Source organism: Cibotium barometz, chromosome 56, assembly GCF_041138505.1.
Source record: "Cibotium barometz isolate CiBa-2024 chromosome 56, ASM4113850v1, whole genome shotgun sequence".
In the NCBI taxonomy this organism is placed as follows: domain Eukaryota; kingdom Viridiplantae; phylum Streptophyta; class Polypodiopsida; order Cyatheales; family Cibotiaceae; genus Cibotium; species Cibotium barometz.
The window spans coordinates 21,635,569-21,654,245 of record NC_141101.1 but is presented as its reverse complement, the minus strand read 5'-3'; the positions used below and the strand labels follow the sequence as shown (position 1 = coordinate 21,654,245).

The 18,677-nt window shown below is 44.9% G+C and overlaps 1 protein-coding gene across 1 annotated transcript in view; it reads left to right on the top strand.

The window, feature by feature from the left end:
• EMB3012 (embryo defective 3012) overlaps positions 1 to 18,677 on the top strand; it is a 172,127-nt gene that overhangs the window by 145,159 nt on the left and 8,291 nt on the right. Inside the window, exons 29-33 of the mRNA XM_086791541.1 lie at positions 11,591 to 11,672; positions 11,773 to 11,880; positions 15,992 to 16,133; positions 16,297 to 16,380; positions 16,469 to 16,715. Of these exons, the coding sequence (XP_086647667.1) occupies positions 11,591 to 11,672; positions 11,773 to 11,880; positions 15,992 to 16,133; positions 16,297 to 16,380; positions 16,469 to 16,715 (663 nt within the window). The remainder of the gene's footprint in view (positions 1 to 11,590; positions 11,673 to 11,772; positions 11,881 to 15,991; positions 16,134 to 16,296; positions 16,381 to 16,468; positions 16,716 to 18,677) is intronic.

The following is an 18,677-nucleotide window of genomic DNA, read 5'->3' as shown; positions in this document are numbered from 1 at the left end:
TCATAGGCTAGCCATTTATAATGGCCTGGCTAGATGGCCTAGATCTAACTCCTTCATCTCCTACCCCTTCGGACATGGAGCTAGTACAGTGGACTATCTAATGGGATCCCTCTCTCTGATCCCACTCATTCCACATCTCTTCTCACCCCATTAGTGTTGCAGCCGACCATGCATACCTGGCCTTCTCCCTCACATGCAACCACCTGCTTTGCCCCGTCAGCGTCCGAGATATCACTTCACCAGAGAGACCTCTTCCATTTATTTTGATCACGTCTACCACATCCTCTGCGACCTTGACCCGCACATCCCACTTGATGAACTTACCACACACCTCTCAGCCACCCTCCATCGCTGCAGTCGCCTTCCCACACTCCAAAGCCACCCCTATATCACCAGGAGGGACTGTCCCACAGAATAGCTAGTACGACGAGGAATGTCGTGATACCCGAGCCTATCTACATTGGGAGATGGCACTAGGATCCACCACTCACCAGCAGGCGCGACTGATCTTTCGACGTCTCACACGGAGAAAGAAGAGAGCCTTCCTTACCAGGCTTGAGAAGGTGCTATACCAGCTATTTCTTGGAAGGGACTATAAGGAGGCCTGGAGGATCTTCCAGGATCATCGCCTTCCAACTCCGATTACTTCACCCAGCACCTGGCACACCTATGCCACCTCTCTCTACCATTTCCCCGAGCAGCCACGTCTCCCCCATCCACCCGAACCTTGTCCCTCACACTCTTTCTTCTTTCACCTCAGCATGGTGAGAGATGCTATTGACAGGATGCAGACCGAGAGAGCACAAGATCATGATGGACTCTTGACCGAGCATTTCTCCCATGCTAGGGACACGCTAGCCCCTTTACTAGTTTACGTGTTTAACAGGGCTTTATGTGAGGGCTTCCCCGTCAGGTGGTCATCGAATACTATTGTACCTATCTTGAAAGCACGTGACCCCATGGACTCGAACAACTGTAGGATTATCATGATTGGTCACACCTTGGCCAAGATTTATGGTTCAATTTTGGAGCATGAGCTTAGTAGATGGTCCGAGGAGCAGAGACTCAGAGCAGCGAGGGGCAGGCATGCTTCAGGAGAGGGCACTCCACACTAGAACATATCTTTACACTACGGGGGATCATTGAGGAGGGGAGAGCTCACGGGCAATGGATATACTGCTCCTTTGTGGATTTTCGCAAAGCTTTTGATACTGTCCCACGGGCCAGACTGATGAGGACACTATAGGATATGGGAGTGCTAGCAGAGATGCTGTGGGGGATCATTACACTCTATGAGTCAGTCACACGCAGAGTACGGGCTCCAGGAGGTGACTCAGAGATCATACATAGCACTATCGGGGTTAAGCAGGGTTGCCCCTTGTCTGCTACTCTATTTGGTCTATACATTGACGAGATCTCGGATTACATAGACAGACAGAGAGGACCAGGGGCAAATTTGGCAGGAGTCCTGATACCTATCCTCTTGTATGCAGATGATATTATTCTTATTTCTGATTCACCAGAGGGACTGGAGAGGCATTTGGATGCATTACGGGCCTTTTGCGAGCACTTGGACCTTACTGTGAACCTTGGAAAGATCAAGGTCATGATCTTTAACACCTCCCCATAGTGGATAAGTAGATCTGCAGTACAGTTTACATACAGTTGAGAGCCTGTGGAGTATGTTACCTCATATGTATACCTTGGGATCACATTGCTGGACCTCAGTTCTCGATGTGGAAGGCGGCCGACGCTAGATTGATGAGGGGATATGCAGCCCTTGGCTCGCTAGAGAGGCAATGCTCATAGATACAGTTTCAGGAGCCGAGGACGAAGCCTTGGCTATTTGATACTCTAGTTACACCTGCACTACTGTATGGTGCCCCCATCTGGGGTCCTACCTTATACCACAGGAGGAGACAGAGGAGAGAGTCGGCCGAAACAGATACAGAGGAAGTATATGATGGGTGGAAGCTGATGGAGAAGCCTTAAGTGGCGATGATCTCATGCATGCTTAGGAGTAAACCATCAGTGCCACATGAGATTGTGCGGGCAGAGATGGGGGCTGCACCGATAGTGACAAAGGCTCTATTCTAGACAGTGACATACTGGCATAGGCTATGGGAGCTTCCACTTGATAGATACCCCCGGCTAGCCCTGGAGTCCTTGAGACGGTTGACACTTGAGGGAGATATAGAGTGCTGGTATGCACAGGTAGGCACTTGGTTTGGCATGCGCGGTATGCAGATGGAGGCACTCCCCCCCTTCCAGTACAGCATAGAGGCCCCGTCATTTGCTCTTAGCCGCACGGAGCGGATTAGGGTTATGAGGAAGGACATTGTCAGACTGGATACTTAGAGGACATGGAGTTCACCTAGTCGTCCACTAGGGACGAAGATGGCCTTCTATAGAGATCACCTTCTATGCTTGATTGAGGATGGGTTCATCATCCGTCCACGCTACATGGGCATACACCTATCCTATGGGGTGAGATGTGCGATCGGCCAGATCCGCACCTCGTCCCACCAGCTGAGAGTGGAGACTGCCACATATGGGCCTAGGGCGGCTGCACTAGAGGACAGGATATGCCAGCTCTGTCACACAGAGCCTGAGACAGAGGACCATTACATATGCCGATGCCCTGTATACTATGAGATTCGAGGGAGGTTCCATTGCCTCTTCCGAGCTGGGTTCGGACTAGTTTCTAGGATCACGGACTTCCCGGATTAGAGATGCTTGGGACTTTTTCTTCTAGAGCTCCGTAGACACACGGAGTCCGTAGTGAGATCCAGATTAGCTGTACTTGCTCGACGACCAACAGAGAGAGCTCTCACCGACTTCTTCCATACCAGCACTCCGAGGGCAGATCCACCCATCATACCCAGACCACAGGCTAGTGTAGGAGCTTGGCCGAGAGGTGTGACACTTGACAGAGCCACTGAGTTACGCAGAGCTTGACGCCCCAAACCCCATGGCCCTCGCCCACGGCCACGCCACCATAGGAAGATCCGGGCCATCATCTCCTATCATTGCAGGACCTTCTCGCGCCAGCTCAGTTTTACCACCTTGAGCACCGTGTCACAGCAGCCCATGAGGGATGTATTAGGGTGATATGAGAGCTCTGTGCTCATGTACCTAGATCAGATTTTAAAGTTCTAGATTTTTGTTATCTTTTTTTATTACTATTTTGTACCCAGGATGATGTACCTCATGGATACTATGTTACCTTTTGCTCTCATAGGTCATTTTCGCCTTTTGAATACGTTAATACAACTTTCTTTCTTTCTTTCTTTCTCTGTCTGCCACGTATGTTTCAGTCGAAGTGAGATAAACATACTTGAAACATACTCGCATGCATTTAGGCTTCTCTCTCAGTACTTTCATACTTTATTTCATGTTCATTTGGTCCTTTTTTCTCTGGACATCTAGAAGACATTGACAGTTGTACATTGATTTGTCTCATAGGTCGAGTTCAGCCTCTAGTAGACGTTAATACAACTCTCTCTCTTTTTGTCTCTCTCTGCCATGTATGTTTCAGCCGAATTTGGGCATGTTCCTGGATTCATCTAGATATATATATATATATACATACATATACATACATATACATACATATACATACACATATATATATATATATATATACATATATATATACAGACATATATATTTATACATACATACATACATACATACATACATATATATATATATATATATATTTTATACTCCTATGCATATGCGTATGCTTTACATATGCTAAAAACTATGCTGAGAACTAAATGGAAACTTGGGCATACCATACTCTAGGGTGGCCCTTGAGTGCTAGCTATCTTGAGGACTCTAGGCCAAGAATGCTACAAACTTTGCCTAGATAATCTCGTGTGGGACTAATGGTTTGTTGCGGATCATACGCAAGAACATCATGACCGAAGGCCTCTCAAGTCGTTGGCAATTCTCAGTAGATAAATCTTGCTCCGAAAAGCTGCTCCATACATCAAGGTTGGTTTGATGAAGGTGTCAAAAAGCCAAATGTTCAGCTTAGGATCCTTCACAGGATCATCTCTATATGTGAAGCTCAATTTGAATGTGTAGGGACTGGAGGTATTGAAGACCATTACCTTGGTTTTACCAAAGCTAACTTGGAGGTCCCGCTAAGTGCAAAAATCTTGCTAATGCATCCAGTTGTCTGTAAAGCCCCTCGGCTGAATCTAAAGGAGGACGATGCCAAGTGCCTACAGGTGCAGGGGTGATTTCACTACCTTGTCGCGTGACAGGTGCTCACCCTTGGGCTTTAACTTTAGTCTTTGAGTCTTTCTCTTGAGTCTTCCTATAAGTTATTTTATAAATCTTGATCTCTTATGTATGTCACATGTAGAGTTCAAGATATTAAGGAGATCTGGAATCGGCGTTGGGATTGGATTCATAGGCCAATCCATGCTGTTGCTCACATTTTGCATCCCCTTTGGAGGAATGAGGAGCAATACCTCAATGAGGAGCTAGAGTCAGGATGGATCTAGTACATTACCAAGTTGGTGGGAGTGGGAGGTGATATACAGCTTATGAGAAAGCTCGAGGATGAGCTTCTCATTTACCGCAACGGTAGCCATATGTTTGGGCGAGCTACTGCATTGCTCAGGGAGACACAGTTGGAGCCAGTGTCTTGGTGGGAGAAATACGGTATTGGGGGACCCAACTGGGTAAGGTTTCTTGATTCTTGAATCTTGTATCTTTGTCTCCCGAGTCCTATTCTTTCAAAATCTACATTCAAATGCTACTCTCTTTTTGACTCTAACTTAACATTCTTTTTTGTACAATGTAGAGACGGATTGCATTGAGAGTTCTCTCCCAGGATTGCAGTTCAGGGCCTTGTGAGAGGAACAAGAGTACATGGGCTCTTTTTCACACGAAAAAGAGAAATAGACTCTCCTCCGCACAATTGGAGAGGCTTGTCTTTTGTCATTGCAATCTCCGATTGCTAGAACAAAAGGGTCATCCCATTGAGCCTCGCCAAGTGAATCCAGATAAGATTGATATCATGAAGTGCAAGGAGATTCCCGACATTCCTCAAGAGGAGAGACATCTATTCTATGCTCTATGAGGAGATCATGGCTCCGGCTCGCACTACACGATCTGCTCGAGAGGCTAGTACTAGTGGTGCACCTGCACGTCTAGAGGATGAGGCATTTGAGGACTCGGCTACCGGCAGTGACCTTGAGAGTGAGGCTGTAGAGGCAGAAGATGTAGATGAGGATGAGCATGAGGATAGATAGTAGCTAGCAGCTGCCAGTATCATTTTATTTGGACATGTTATTTAGTTTGAACTTTGGACATGTTATTTATTTTGATCTTGGATTTTGAGTCATGACTCATCACCCATGTGGTGATCCTTTTGATTTCTGTTTAGTCATCAGTGATCACCCACGTGATTTGTGATATCATCATATCTTACATGTATTTTGTTTTTATTGAAATGAATTCAATGTGGTCTCTTATAAGTTACGTCAACAGTTTTTTCTTTTGTATATTTCAAGTTAAAAATATACATGCTTTTTCTATTTTGTATGAAACCTTTTTGTATCCGTTTCTTACCTTTTATGAAACGTTTCAAAACCTATGAAACCCGTTTCATACCTGCCGTTTCAGAAACGCCTGGCAACACTGGTCTACTCCCTCAAAGGGCTGGCGTAGGGAATGTGGATTCTGAAAGAAAGAAAGAAAGAAAGTTATATTAACGTCTACGGAAGACCTCAAGGGCCTATGAGACCAAAAGTAATACGATGGTACCATGGACATAGTGAGTCATGGAAAATTGAAAGAAAAAGTAAAATGAAAACAGCAGGGAAATGACAGTACATGTGATCAGCAGATGATCATGTGTACAGTGAGATATGTTGTGATCAGCTAATGACGATACCAACCTCGGCCAAAACTGATCTGATGGTGGATTGAATGTCAGGCCTCTGTGATGGGAGCGTGACATTCAATCCACCAGTGGGGCGACCCCAAACTCTCCATGTAAAATGTCATGTGGGACAAATGGCTTACTCCTGATCATGCGTGATAGCATCATCACATGTAGCCTCTCTATGCTCCTCCAGGGATCCTTCCCTAGGCCTGGCCCCCAAAGGGCTGCACCATACATAGCCACTGGTCGTACTAGAGTATCAAAGAGCCAACACTTAGTGCAAGGTTCTTGGAAATGTGCCAGGAAACACTGTCTCTCCATACGGGTTGGGGAGGCGTGCCCCCTCACAAGTCGGTCAGTGGCAGCTGTGGTCATGCAAAACAAAGGGCCTGTAAAAGTGACTCCTAGATACATTGTAAAAGTGACTCCTAGATACACATACTTGTGCACAATCTCCACTGGGGTATCTCTGTATATGAAAGAAAATCATGATGCGACTGCAAAAGATGTGTTTAAGTGTTTTTTGTAAGCCCTCGGCTGAATCTGAGATCAAGACAATGTTGTCAGCATATAGCAATATGGGCATTATTATCGAGGAGGGTGGGAAGCCTTCACTGAGTGCTCTGTTAAAAAGACTGGCAAGAATGGGAGCCAATGCGTGGTGGCCGTGGGCAAAATGTTAGTTATCTCATTGGGGTGATACAAAACTGTCCATGGAAACTCATGATGGAATACTAGGAACATAGAAACATGAGAGAGAGAGAGAGAGAGAGAGAGAGAGAGAGAGAGAGAGAGAGAGAGAGAGATTAAGTGTCTACTAAAGACCTGATGGGCCTATAAGACCAAAGTGATACAATAATGTTCATGGCATATCTCACTGGGGTGATACAAAACTGTCCATGGAAACTGTCCAGAAGAAATTAGGGATGGTTAGCTGGCAAGGGAGGGGTTGGGGTGGTTGGGAGCCGTAGCTCTCAAAAAGGTGTCGTTGTGTCTGTGGAGCTCAAGTAGGAAGAGCCCTAGGCAACGCTAGAGAGTGGACCTAATCCCTCACGAAACAGACAGTGGATCTCATTGTAGACTGGGCAACGACATATGTAATGCTCCTTTATATCAATCTCTATGTGGCATAATTGGCAGATCCTCTCGTCTCTGAGTCTTCGTATGAGCTCCCCGGCTTTGAAGACTCGCTCAGCTCTACCTTTCTCCGCTCTAAAGTGTGAGATGAAACCTGTATCTGGCCAATCGCAATCCGCATGGCATGGGACATTTGAACACTATCAAGTACATCTTGAGACATCTCTGGTAGTTATACTACATCACTCGTGCCAGTGGCCTAAACCCCTCCTGTCATAATACACTATGAATCTGCACATAGAGTGGGCATCGTCCTCTACCTCCCCTATGGTGCATACTCTGCATATCCGCTCCTTTGGTGGAATGCTTGAGGCTCTCTGAAACTCCTCGCGGAGGTACTTGGAGGATACTCTGAACTGACTAATGAGGATGCGCATAGCATGTGACATGTGGATCTTCCATTTACCTTGGGATCTCAAAGATTTTATCCTTGGTGAGTCTCAAAAAATGCTCTTTGTAGATCTCACTTTTCAACCCAACCTCTGATGATGACACCCAAGTCTAGTGTATGTGTAGGCTAAGTTAAAGTATTACCCAAAAAAAAAGTATGTGTAGGCTAAGTAGATCCAAGCGGTTTATGCGGTTGATCTTTTGTTGTGAGAGGTCGAAGTATGTGTAGGCTAAGTAGATCCAAGCGGTTTATGCGGTTGATCTCTTGTTGTGAGAGGTTGAGGTGCGGCGAGTGTAGGGCTTAGGCTATACTCAAATTGGAGAAGACAATCCATCTGTGATTTATGTGCATGTGACTATTCAACTACCTCCCAGAACCATACCTGCTATGGTAAGGGTGGCTCTCTCCTGCTCTCACTCCCTCTCATTATACAACTTCAAATAAGACTCTAGTGCAAGCCGTGGGAGACAATCGTTATCCATGTAGAATGTAAGTAATAGTTTGGAAGAGAGCGTCCATGACCAATGGGGCTTTTTAATCCGGCCTTCAGAAATCTGACGGGCGGTGGAACAAACACTCGCACACAAAACGCTTCATCACCCATGGGAACCTGAAAAAAGAAAACAAACAAGGGAGCTAGAATGCTCCTGCAAATAGTACAAGGACACCGATTGGCCCCAAAACGCAGTGGCGCCCCTTGCGGTATTTCTTTACTTGATCAAAAATGAGTACATAGTACAACTTGTCGAATCCTTTACCAATAGGATCCCTTTTAGCTTTTCATCAGGACTTTCCAAATAAAATCTCTCGCTTAGTATAGCAAAGCATTCTATAGAGAAGGCACACCTGTACGACACCTCCCTGCTTGAAAAGGTCTTCTCCATCTCAACCATGGATCCCACAATCTTTTCCCTAAAAGCAGTAGGGCTGTCCCAAACCTCGTGTCCTTCTTACAGTCACAACTTGCATGTAACCTCAAGAAAACGAGAACCTGTTCACATGAATCCAGAGACATGCTTTCCACATGAAACCAAAGACCTGTATCCGATAAACCATAGACCTGTATCCATAAACCATAGTCCTGTATCCTCGATACCAAAGTCTTGTTTCTTCTTGAAAGACCAATGCCCTGTTTCCATGACAGATAAATCCACATATGCACCATCCAATCACGATGCCAGAAATCCATAGACCCGCTTTCATCATGCTCGTCTAAGCCTCTCCAGTCTGGCTGTGGAGATGCCTCAGCGATGCGGTCTGCTCCATGATGCAAGAAAACTCGCCTGGCTGTCACATGCAAGTAACCTGCTCCACGACCACCAGTACCTGGCCAAATTTTATTGCTGTGTGCCCATCCTCTGCACCGCTTTCCCACACTTGGCGTCCATCTGACTGCCCAACTGGCTGTCCACCTAACTGATAGCTAGCCTGGCTGCCCACCTATCTGGTCGCTGGATGCTGGCAGTCCATGCATATAGCACTCTTGATATCCATGCGCTGGCAGCAATCCATCTGGCGCCTAGAGCTGTTCACAGCCCACTTGATAGCGCCTAGCAGCAACCATCGGCAGCAGTAGCAACATCACCCTGTGGCGGCAGCAGCATCATCAGCAACGGCAGCATTAGCAACGGCGGCAGCAGCACTTGGCGTCAGCAGCAGCAGTGCCCGCCAGCAATAGCCCGTGCGCACAAGTGCAGCAGCACCTGACGGAGGTGGCAGCAGTACCTAGTAGCGGCGGCAGTAACAGCAGCAGCACCACCCCATGGGCAGCAGCGTGGTTGCACCTGGCGACAGCAACGCCCAACAGCAGCGACAGTTTCTGGCGGTGGCCGCAGCAGCAGCAGTAGCTTTTGGCTACTGCGCAGCAGCACCACCAGTAACCATATGCGCCTCAGCCTGGTAGCCGCCCGGTGACCCGAACAGCTGCCTGTAGCCATATGTGCATGGTAGCCCACTTGGCGCCCACAGCCATGCACAACCCGATGTAGCCCGCCTGGCACTCTAGCCTTTGTGCGTAGTAGTCGGCGACTCCACACGGCGACCTCCTCATGATTCCGCCACCCTTCGCTCTTTTTAAAGAGGCGATGTGCTTTTCATTAAAAACGCCAAAAAGCAAAGTTTAAAGGAAACGCATGCTTTTCAAATTTATAATAATAAGCCTTTAAATCGTCTAAGGTTATTAAGCCTTATAAATTTTAAAGTTCCTTTTTGTCTCCTTTCACACTTGGGCTGGCCACCAACATGGGTTTCCTTTTCACATTCAACTGATGCTTGTCCACACTGTGCGTCCCGTGCCCGTGCCCGTGCCTGTGCCCGTGCCTGTGCCCACCTGCTTGTTGTCTAGGGGGAGAAACACAGGGTCGTAATAGCTGCTAGGTATTTAGAGCCTCGTGTGTGTGAAACAACCCTTAGATTGTTTAGTGTGTTTTTGTAGCCGCTTATATGTGTGAATGTAATAAGTGTTGATGTCATAGGCCTTGCCATGTGGTCCTCTTATAGCCACTTTTATGTGTGAATGTAATAAGTGTTCATGTCATAGGCCTTGCCATGTGGTCCTAAAAATGCATTTCCCCATTTCTATTCCTCGAACGTTTCCGTTCGTGTTTCACGTTTCTGGTGACTATGCTTGTATGACAATATCAACACCTGAAGTCTCTCAATACGCCTCCAGAAATCCTCCCCCAATCCTGGTCCCCAATCTGCTGCTCCATGCATAGCTGCTGGTTGCATTAAGGTGTCAAAGAAACAACACTTGTGAAGGGCTCCTGAAAATTGGTTAATTTGTGTGGGTAAAGTTTTGCTTATTTATGTGGGCTTAAAGTTTTCTGATTAACTAGGTTCCATGAACACGACACTTAAAAATAGATGAGCGTTATGCTGATCACATTAAATGCCTACATATGGCATTGTATTCATAGTAGTTTCATTATAAGTCTTTCAAGTTTTGAAAACTCTTCTATTAGCCCACTATCTAGCATACAAGATTCTTCAGCACAATGGTAGCTACCTTATTGGAGTTCCTTGAAAAGGTAGGGCTTGCAATTTATATTCCCCTAAAAATAGCAGGGTGCAGGACATAAATTGCTAAGGGCGACTTTAGTCAAATCCTTAATGTCTACATTTATATTCTGTTAAAAATATCAGGGTGCAGGACTTCGATTGCTAATGGTGACTTTAGTCAAATCACCCTTACAACTCGATACTATCAAAAAGGAATAACTTAAGAAGGATATGACCGAGGGTCTCAATGTGAAACACGGAACGCTTACCACTCAACTTTGTGATTTTGAAAAATAAAAAATGTCTTGTAATTATATATTCTAGTTTTTTGGAGGCTGCTTTTCACTGAGCAGTATAACTTACCAACTGTACTGGGAGAGTTGCGGGCGTAAGGTTTTGGTATTTGAAATGGTGATTCTCCCCTCCGGAAAAAACTTTGGTTTGAAATCTCGCTCTTATTTTTTCATACTTAATAGAGTCTCTTTTTCGGAGGGCCATTTCAAAAACCGAAAAACCTTACGCCCACTGTTCCCAGTAATGTTGGTAAGTTAAACTAGAATATATACTTAGAAGACATTTTTTATTTTTCAAACTCACGAAGTTGAGTGATAAGCCTTTCGATAATGAAATGTTTCGTGGTGACCTTGAACCAAACAAGGCCCAACAAGTTCCCATTGGGAGTGAAAAAGATGCATAATCTCACTTTTTCATAAATTGGCGCTGCTTTCTTGCGGCAGCCCTTGAACATCCTTGGATTCTGGCTCTGCTCTCTAAAATTGTATGCTCTTCGAATTAAATAAAGACTAAGTTTCAAACCGTAGTTTGTACTTCTAGATTTTGATTGAAAATTTATTGAAGTCACCATAGCACATGCAGTCGATTGATTAATCTGCATAATTATAATTTTTAGTGTCGCTTTAATGAGTCCAAGCTCTCAAATAAAATAAATTAATAGTATATGTATTATCAGATTAATAAAAAAATCTGAGATGAATTTTTGTTTCTATATTACCAGAAAAGAATGAATGGATTTCTAAGTATGCAATTACATTTCTTCATATTAAGTCCTTCAAATCCGAAAGCAGGTTTCTTGAGAAGCCGTCTCTTGTTTCTCTTCCAAGCTTCATGATTATACGGTGATGATATCTTTTCAGATTCATGTTGGGGCCTTCATCATTCCAAGGAATCCTTCTTTACATGTTGGTGGAAGTGTGAACTTTTCCATCGTTGGAAAGGGTGAGGGCCTTCTCTTCTTAGGGCAGACGTGTTTCTTTTGGTCTGGTTCTGAAACACATTTTTCATTCAGATTTGTTTTTTTCTTTTTTCTTTTTTGCAGGTTTGTCCTTGAGGGAGCAAGGACACTGGTTGAGCAGCAATTCCGATGTCATTCAAATAAACCAACACACTGGTGAAGCCTTTGCACTTGGTCCAGGATCATCATCTGGTACTTTTCGAGGAAGCTGAGATTAGGAGTGTGATTCTGCACTTTTTGGATTTGTCAAAAGGCATAGATAAAAATTAAAGTCTTCTCAGTTTATGTTTCTACATAAATCATTGTTATTTTTTTTTATAGTGAAGATGTATTTATATTAATAATATGAAAAGAGTACATATAAACTTTGGGTTAGTCTTCTCAAACAATCAAGAGAAGAACTACCCACAGAAATTGCTCAATCCAATATCCTCTTAGTGAGTAGTTTCATTGTATCTGACTCCCATCTGTTTACACTCACCAAACTAGCAATGTTAGCTTTCACTAAATAGATAACTTTCTTAGGATCTACACTTTGCATGCCATCATTAACAAAGACCAGAGTGTTCCTCATAGACCAAATCTCCCACAGGCATGTAAATCTTGCAAATCCAAAAAGGCTATTACTCTCCTATGCTGGACCGATCTTTTTACCCAAAACCCAATGGGACAATGTACATTGCAGCCCAAAAATGTCCCCCCCTCCCCCAATTAGAGAGTTGTGTCCAAAAGGATCTTAATGCCAGGCAATCCCAAAAGGCATGATTGAAATCCTCGATGGCTGCTTTGCATCTTGGGCATATCCCTGAGGCCGTATTTCTGATCATCAGCTTATAGCCTAATGGAAGAGCCCCAACCAATACCCGCCCATCCTTCGATCAGGCCCCCAAGGCAGTAAGGCGGCCCCCCTTGGGTCCCATCTCTCTCTTTCCTCTCTCTCTCTCTCTCTCTCTCTCGCTCTCTCTTACCAATGTGAGTATTTTTCTCTTGCTTGCATACTGCATTTCCAGTCCCTTCTCCAACGTCTAGTGCTCTCCGGGTACAAAGCACTGTATGGATGAATACACAGAAAATCAGTGACCCCTATGCTAAAACATGCATGACAGCCATGAAAGAGATATGCAAACTGCAAGATACAGATATAGAAAGCCTGCAAAAGAAGCTTGGAGAAGGTCAGGACGAAGTTTTACAGGGGATGCACACCTTTATGCAAGAGGAGATGGACAGGCGGAAGGAAGAGATGCAGGCTTACATGGTGAGCCAGCTCAACAAGATGCGAGAGGAAATGGTTCAGATGCTGGAAGATAAAACCAGCCATCAAGGCTCCCTAATGTCGGATTTAGAGGGTCAAGTAGCCATACTTAAAGAGGAAAACAACCACTTGAGGGCACACACCCAATATGAAGAAGGCGAAATTCAGGCATCGCTCAACGAGGAGCTGAATACACTTAGGAAGCAAGTGCAGACCCTCCAAGCCCAAGAGTAGAAGAAGGCCAATGAAATAGATACATGGGCTGAAATGATCAAGAAGACGCTGCAATAAGCCAAAGAAGCGGGCAATTGGATTGAGGCAATGAAACCCACCATCAATCCAAAATATCATCAACAGCACGCTTGAAGAATAGAAGAGAAGGAAGATCTGAGCACTCAATGTGAGAGTTGTGGGATGGAAGGGGCCTCGCCGAAGGAAGACACCATAGCTCTATGCAGGAAGATGGAGATTCCCTACACTCCCTTTGTTGAGGCATGGAGGGTGGGGAAAGACACCACAAAGGAGTGCGCACTTATCCTCAAGTTTGAGGGGGTAGAGGCGAGGCAGGCATTCCTCACCAAAAGATGGACATTAAAAGGGGAAAAGACTTACCTTGAGTATGACCTTACACCAACAAAGGTTGCACATAGAAGGGAGTGCATGCCTCACATATTGGAAGCGCGTAGGGTAGGAAAGTGGGCAGTGTACAGAGAAAGGAGGGTGATTATCACCAAGCGGTGCTCTCCATAAGGTGTGTGACCTATGGGACGACACTAGAGATTGCGGTCCAGAACTGCAACGTCGCTCTACGAATAGATGCAGGTCTGTTCGAAGCAACATTTAGAGGGTGTGACATGGTCCTTTATTAAGAGACACACCAGTGCCAGGGGAGCCGTTTGACTGAGGTGCGGTGCTATAGATGGGAGTCTGTCCACCGCCCACAGCCACGCACAGTAGGCGGCACTAGAGGTTCCGGAGGAGTGGCCATATTATACAGAGAGGAACTGCAGCATGTGATACAGGTGGTCAGACGGGATGAGGATGCAGAGTTCATGTGGGTGAGGATCAAGACGGAGAGGGCCAGAGATATCTACCTCGCAGTGTGCTACTTTTGACCATCCACATCCAAATATGCCACCCGTGGGGAGTCTCCATACCTGCCACTCTATGAGGACATTTTGAAGTTCTCCAATCTAGGGGATATCCTCCTTGCTGGAGACTTGAACGCCTGCGCCGCCGGTGCACAGGTACCTTTCTTTGAGACAGAGGATCCCATGTACCCGGAGATTGACACTAAGGACAGAGATCTCGAGCGGACATCACAGGACATGAAATCTCCTACAGATTATGCGGAGTATTGCCTAGCCCTTCGAGGAGCTCATGGATTAGCCATTTATAATGGTCTCGCCTAGTGGCTTGGCTCCAACACCTTCACTTGCTACCCCTTCAGACATGGAGCTAGTACAATTTCCAACATGTCAATAGCGATTTACCATAAGTAACATCGGCAATTTCAAGATATTTAAAACATTTGAAAGGACTCCACGGGCATGCCATCCCAGCTTGGAGACTTCCATTTGCCTAGACCATTTAATCGTCCACTTCTGAAAGGCATAACTTGCTATGACAAAAGTTCTCGTGCATCAAGAGCCTCCCTCGAAAGAGGTAGGGGGCAGCAAACATGACAGAAAAGTATTCATGGCAAGCATCCGCAAGTTGAGCTTTAGTGCATGTCCAAGTTCCATCTGTTCTTTTCACCCTTGCGGTGCATTGTTTTTGTCTAAAAGTATGCAAGCCTTTGAAAAAATATTTTGATGAGCAGCCTTTTTCAAGTAGTGGCTTCTGTCTCGCCCTAGTATTAAGCTTACGATTATCATTATGGCAGAGGCAGTTTTCAGCTTTTGTTAACAGCTGCTGTTGTTCATCATTATTCAACTCTTTGAGCTTGCTGATTTCAGTGGCCCCGCCACCCCCTCTACACACACACACACACACACATTTTTTTTGGGTGTGAAACCACTCTATTAAATCACTGAAAGTATGGTACAAGCAGTAGTGATCTCACCCAAGGCATAAGAGTTGTGGAGAGATTTATGCAAAGAGTGTCTTAAAAAGGTATAGGTATCAGCTGATTGGTCAGTAAAGACTCACTGATTTCTATCATGCCAGAGAGTTCATAGTGCCCAGAATCTTGTCGAAGCAATGATGTATGTGAGTAGTCCAAAAATTCATTGGAGTGTCTGCCACAAAGCCAGAATTGCTTGGAGAAATGATGCCAAGGAAAATGAGCTTTCAAATATCCAGAAAGCCTATCAAGAAGAGCACAAGAAGATGGACAATGCCAAAGCAAATGAGGCACCGTTTCATGCATGAACACACACACGCACCCCACCCCTCAAAACACTCTCCCCACGCCGTGCCCTGGTGGGAGATAAAAGCACACCCCATCTTGGTGTTGCTCAAAGAGCATCCTGTTACAAAATTCTGTACATCTCTGTGCATATACTCCATCACAGAATGGAGTTGCAGAGAGGAAGAATAGGACCATTATGGAGATGGCCCGTACTATGCTTGAGCATTCTTCATTACCTCGACGTTTCTGGGCTGAGGCGGCTTGCACTGCTGTCTACATTGAGAACAGGTCTCCTACTGCTACGCTTCCAGATAAAACTTCATATTCTCTCTCATAGACTTTTTGAATCTTGAATATTTTATCCCTCTACAGTTTTTCGTGAAATGCCTTTTCTTTCTTGTTTTACATGTTGGATTGCACAACTAGTATGACCATTGTTCAAACATGTTGTCTAGGGCCATTTTATCGAAGAAAGTCAACATACTAGTCCTGCAGTTTGTTCATGAAATGCCGTTTCTTTCTTGTTTTACAATTTGGATTGCAGGACCAGTATAACCATTGTTCAAACATGTTGTCTAGAAGCAAAGCAAAGTTTATAGAGTTTTCTCTTTGTTGATAGAGATTAGTAAAATGTTTTTACCTTTGATGGTGGGTAAAGCAACTATCCTGCTGGTAATTTGGTGGGTGCCTAATTGCAGTAAGCTTCAACAGTTCTAGCCTGATGGCCTATACAACTGCAACGGTAGTTCAGATTTCATCCATTTCAGTGAAGGCGCCTGAAGGTCAACTGACCAATGTGAAAATTCCAGAGAAAGGCTATCATTTTCTTGTCACATTCAGGTAATCAGTCTTATCGGACAGCAGAATCATGTTTCCCATTTCATCAATGTGAAGTGTTTCTTTCTTTTGTCATGAAAAAGCTTTGGTAGGCATGCAAATGCCATGAGTGAGTGAAAAAAAGTTCTCATTCAGCTGAAAATCATTGTGTTTTCTGTCTGCGTAGTGATCCTCGAGGACAAGATGTGGGACTTGTTGCTACCGATCAGAGAGTTTCATACAATTGTCATGTAGATCCACCATATATTGGGTCAGCACCATGCTTTCGTCACACGACCAATATTAAAAACATAATTTGTAGTTACTGACTAGTCCATCACACTGGACTGTTTGAACAGGCGTTGTTTACCATGGCGTGATCCTGAGCACGAAAAGTCATATTGTGTCTTCCATCCATACTCTCCTGAAAGCCTTTTCTTGACATTGCAAGGACTTAAGGAGGAAGGAGGCTCGAGCTTAATGGTTGGTGATTCGAAAGGGCGTTTGACTATAAAGATCATTGCAGAAGTCATGGGGATGCCTGAGGTTGGCTCCATACTGACTTCCTTTGCTGCAGGTTTCAAAATACGGGACAAAACTTTAGAGGTATAGATTATTCCTTCAGTTGTGTATTGCTTGTTTGCAAATGTTTACACCGATCGCTACTGATACAGCTGCATTGGTCAGATAACATTTGATTGCATAGGTCCTGCAAGATCTTTTAACTTGACCTTACCATTAGTATAGACATTGTCAATTTTATATGGCCCAACCCAATGGACTTTCAAATTTTGTTTTCTTGGTCCTTACCTAGACTGATAAAGTACGACTAGTTCTCCTTTTTTAAATTCCCTTTCCTTAATGTGCTAGTCATGCCATATTTTCCTTTGATTTTGGACTACTTCTTGTAACCAAGCTGCTCGACCTCGAGTCTCATCAAGCTTGATTAGTTGGTCCAATCTTTCCCAGAGGTTTGACACTTTATCAACAATCTCAGTTGGTAGCACAAATTCCAGAGGAACTACAGCTTCAAGCTAATAAACATGGATGTTTTTTTTTTTGGGGGGGGGGGGGGGTTATGGATGTGTGTACATACATGTAAAAACACATATATATGTATATATATTATTTCACAAACACACTTAGAAAAACTGATCTGAATGCAAGGCCTCCCAGCCCCCAGCACACATCTATATACATATACGTATACACGTAGTTGTCACGTTATGAAAATATGATACCGTACAGGAATTTTCGATACGATATGAAAATTTGGAATACCATACGATAAAATACGGTTTTTTTATTAAAGAACACCTACAAACATAGACATTTTCAATTTGGAAGGGTAGAGTCTAGAGAAGTTGTTTCAAACCAAAATTTCATTAAAAACAAAACAAAAGTACATAAAGCATAGAGGTGCGATGCGATCATGCGTGCTAGGCACGAGCACAAAAAAGTGAGTACAAAAAGAGAGCCAAGGCCAAGGAGAGACTAGACAAAGGCATCACTATCAGAGCTCTCGCTGAAATCATCCTCATGAGAAGAGGACAAATCAGTGGCCTCGCCGAAGTCGCCATCGCTAAGAAGGTTGCCCTCATCATCGAACTAGAGCTCTCGAAGCTCATGTGTGAAGCCAAAGGGAGCATCCTCATTTGCAAGAGCGACTGTGGAGCTACACGAACCACGCCGCACATAGGTATGCACTATGTCCTTGGAAGCACCAGGAATCGTGCATCCACGGCTTCCTACTTGCACTCCTCTGCCACTACCTCCACGCCCACGACGAGTGCGAGTAGGTCGTCGATCAAACGACTCGAGCTCCGATAGATCTTTGCATAGATCCTCTCCTCCTCCTCATCTTGCGCTTTGTTAACACTCTCAAGAGTGACCCGTGTGAGCTTGAATGCATCCATTAGTTTCAAATTTCAATAAACATTGAAGTTTGAAATTTGAATGCTTAAAACGTATAAGTTGTAACTTATACCTGTCTCGCCAATTCCATCTTTTACATTGCGCGCACCATGCGCAAGTTAGCGCGGCAATACACTAGCCGCTCTAAGTGTTGCGTGCTCAAGCGATTGTGTAACTTCGTGCGTGCAAGTGAGTAGGAACTCCAGTTCCTCTCACATGCACCCAAAGAGCAATCTTGAGCTAGGATTCTCAAAGCCACCTTTTAGAGGCTTGAGAGCGCATACCTAAATGTCTCCTACCAAAAGAGGGGCTTCACAAGGGATTCCCTCTTCCAACAGGTAGTAGATGCAAACGCGGCTCCTCCCCTTTGGTCATTGTAGCTTATGAGCTCCTCAAGGAACTTCCCATGACAATCCTCCGGCAATGCTCCGGGCAAGAAAGCATATCAGGCTTCAAGTAGCTCCACGTTGGTGAAGAGGGCGGGTGATTTGTAAGCCGGATGCAATAATGCGGCAAGACCATGGATAGGTCTTCGCATCCACTTCCATCTCTTCTCCACAATGGCCAACATACCATCGTGCTTCTCCTCGTCAATGGAAGGAGAAGCGTGCAACTCCACTGTGGCCTCTCTCATGAAGTGAACGAGAAGGCCCG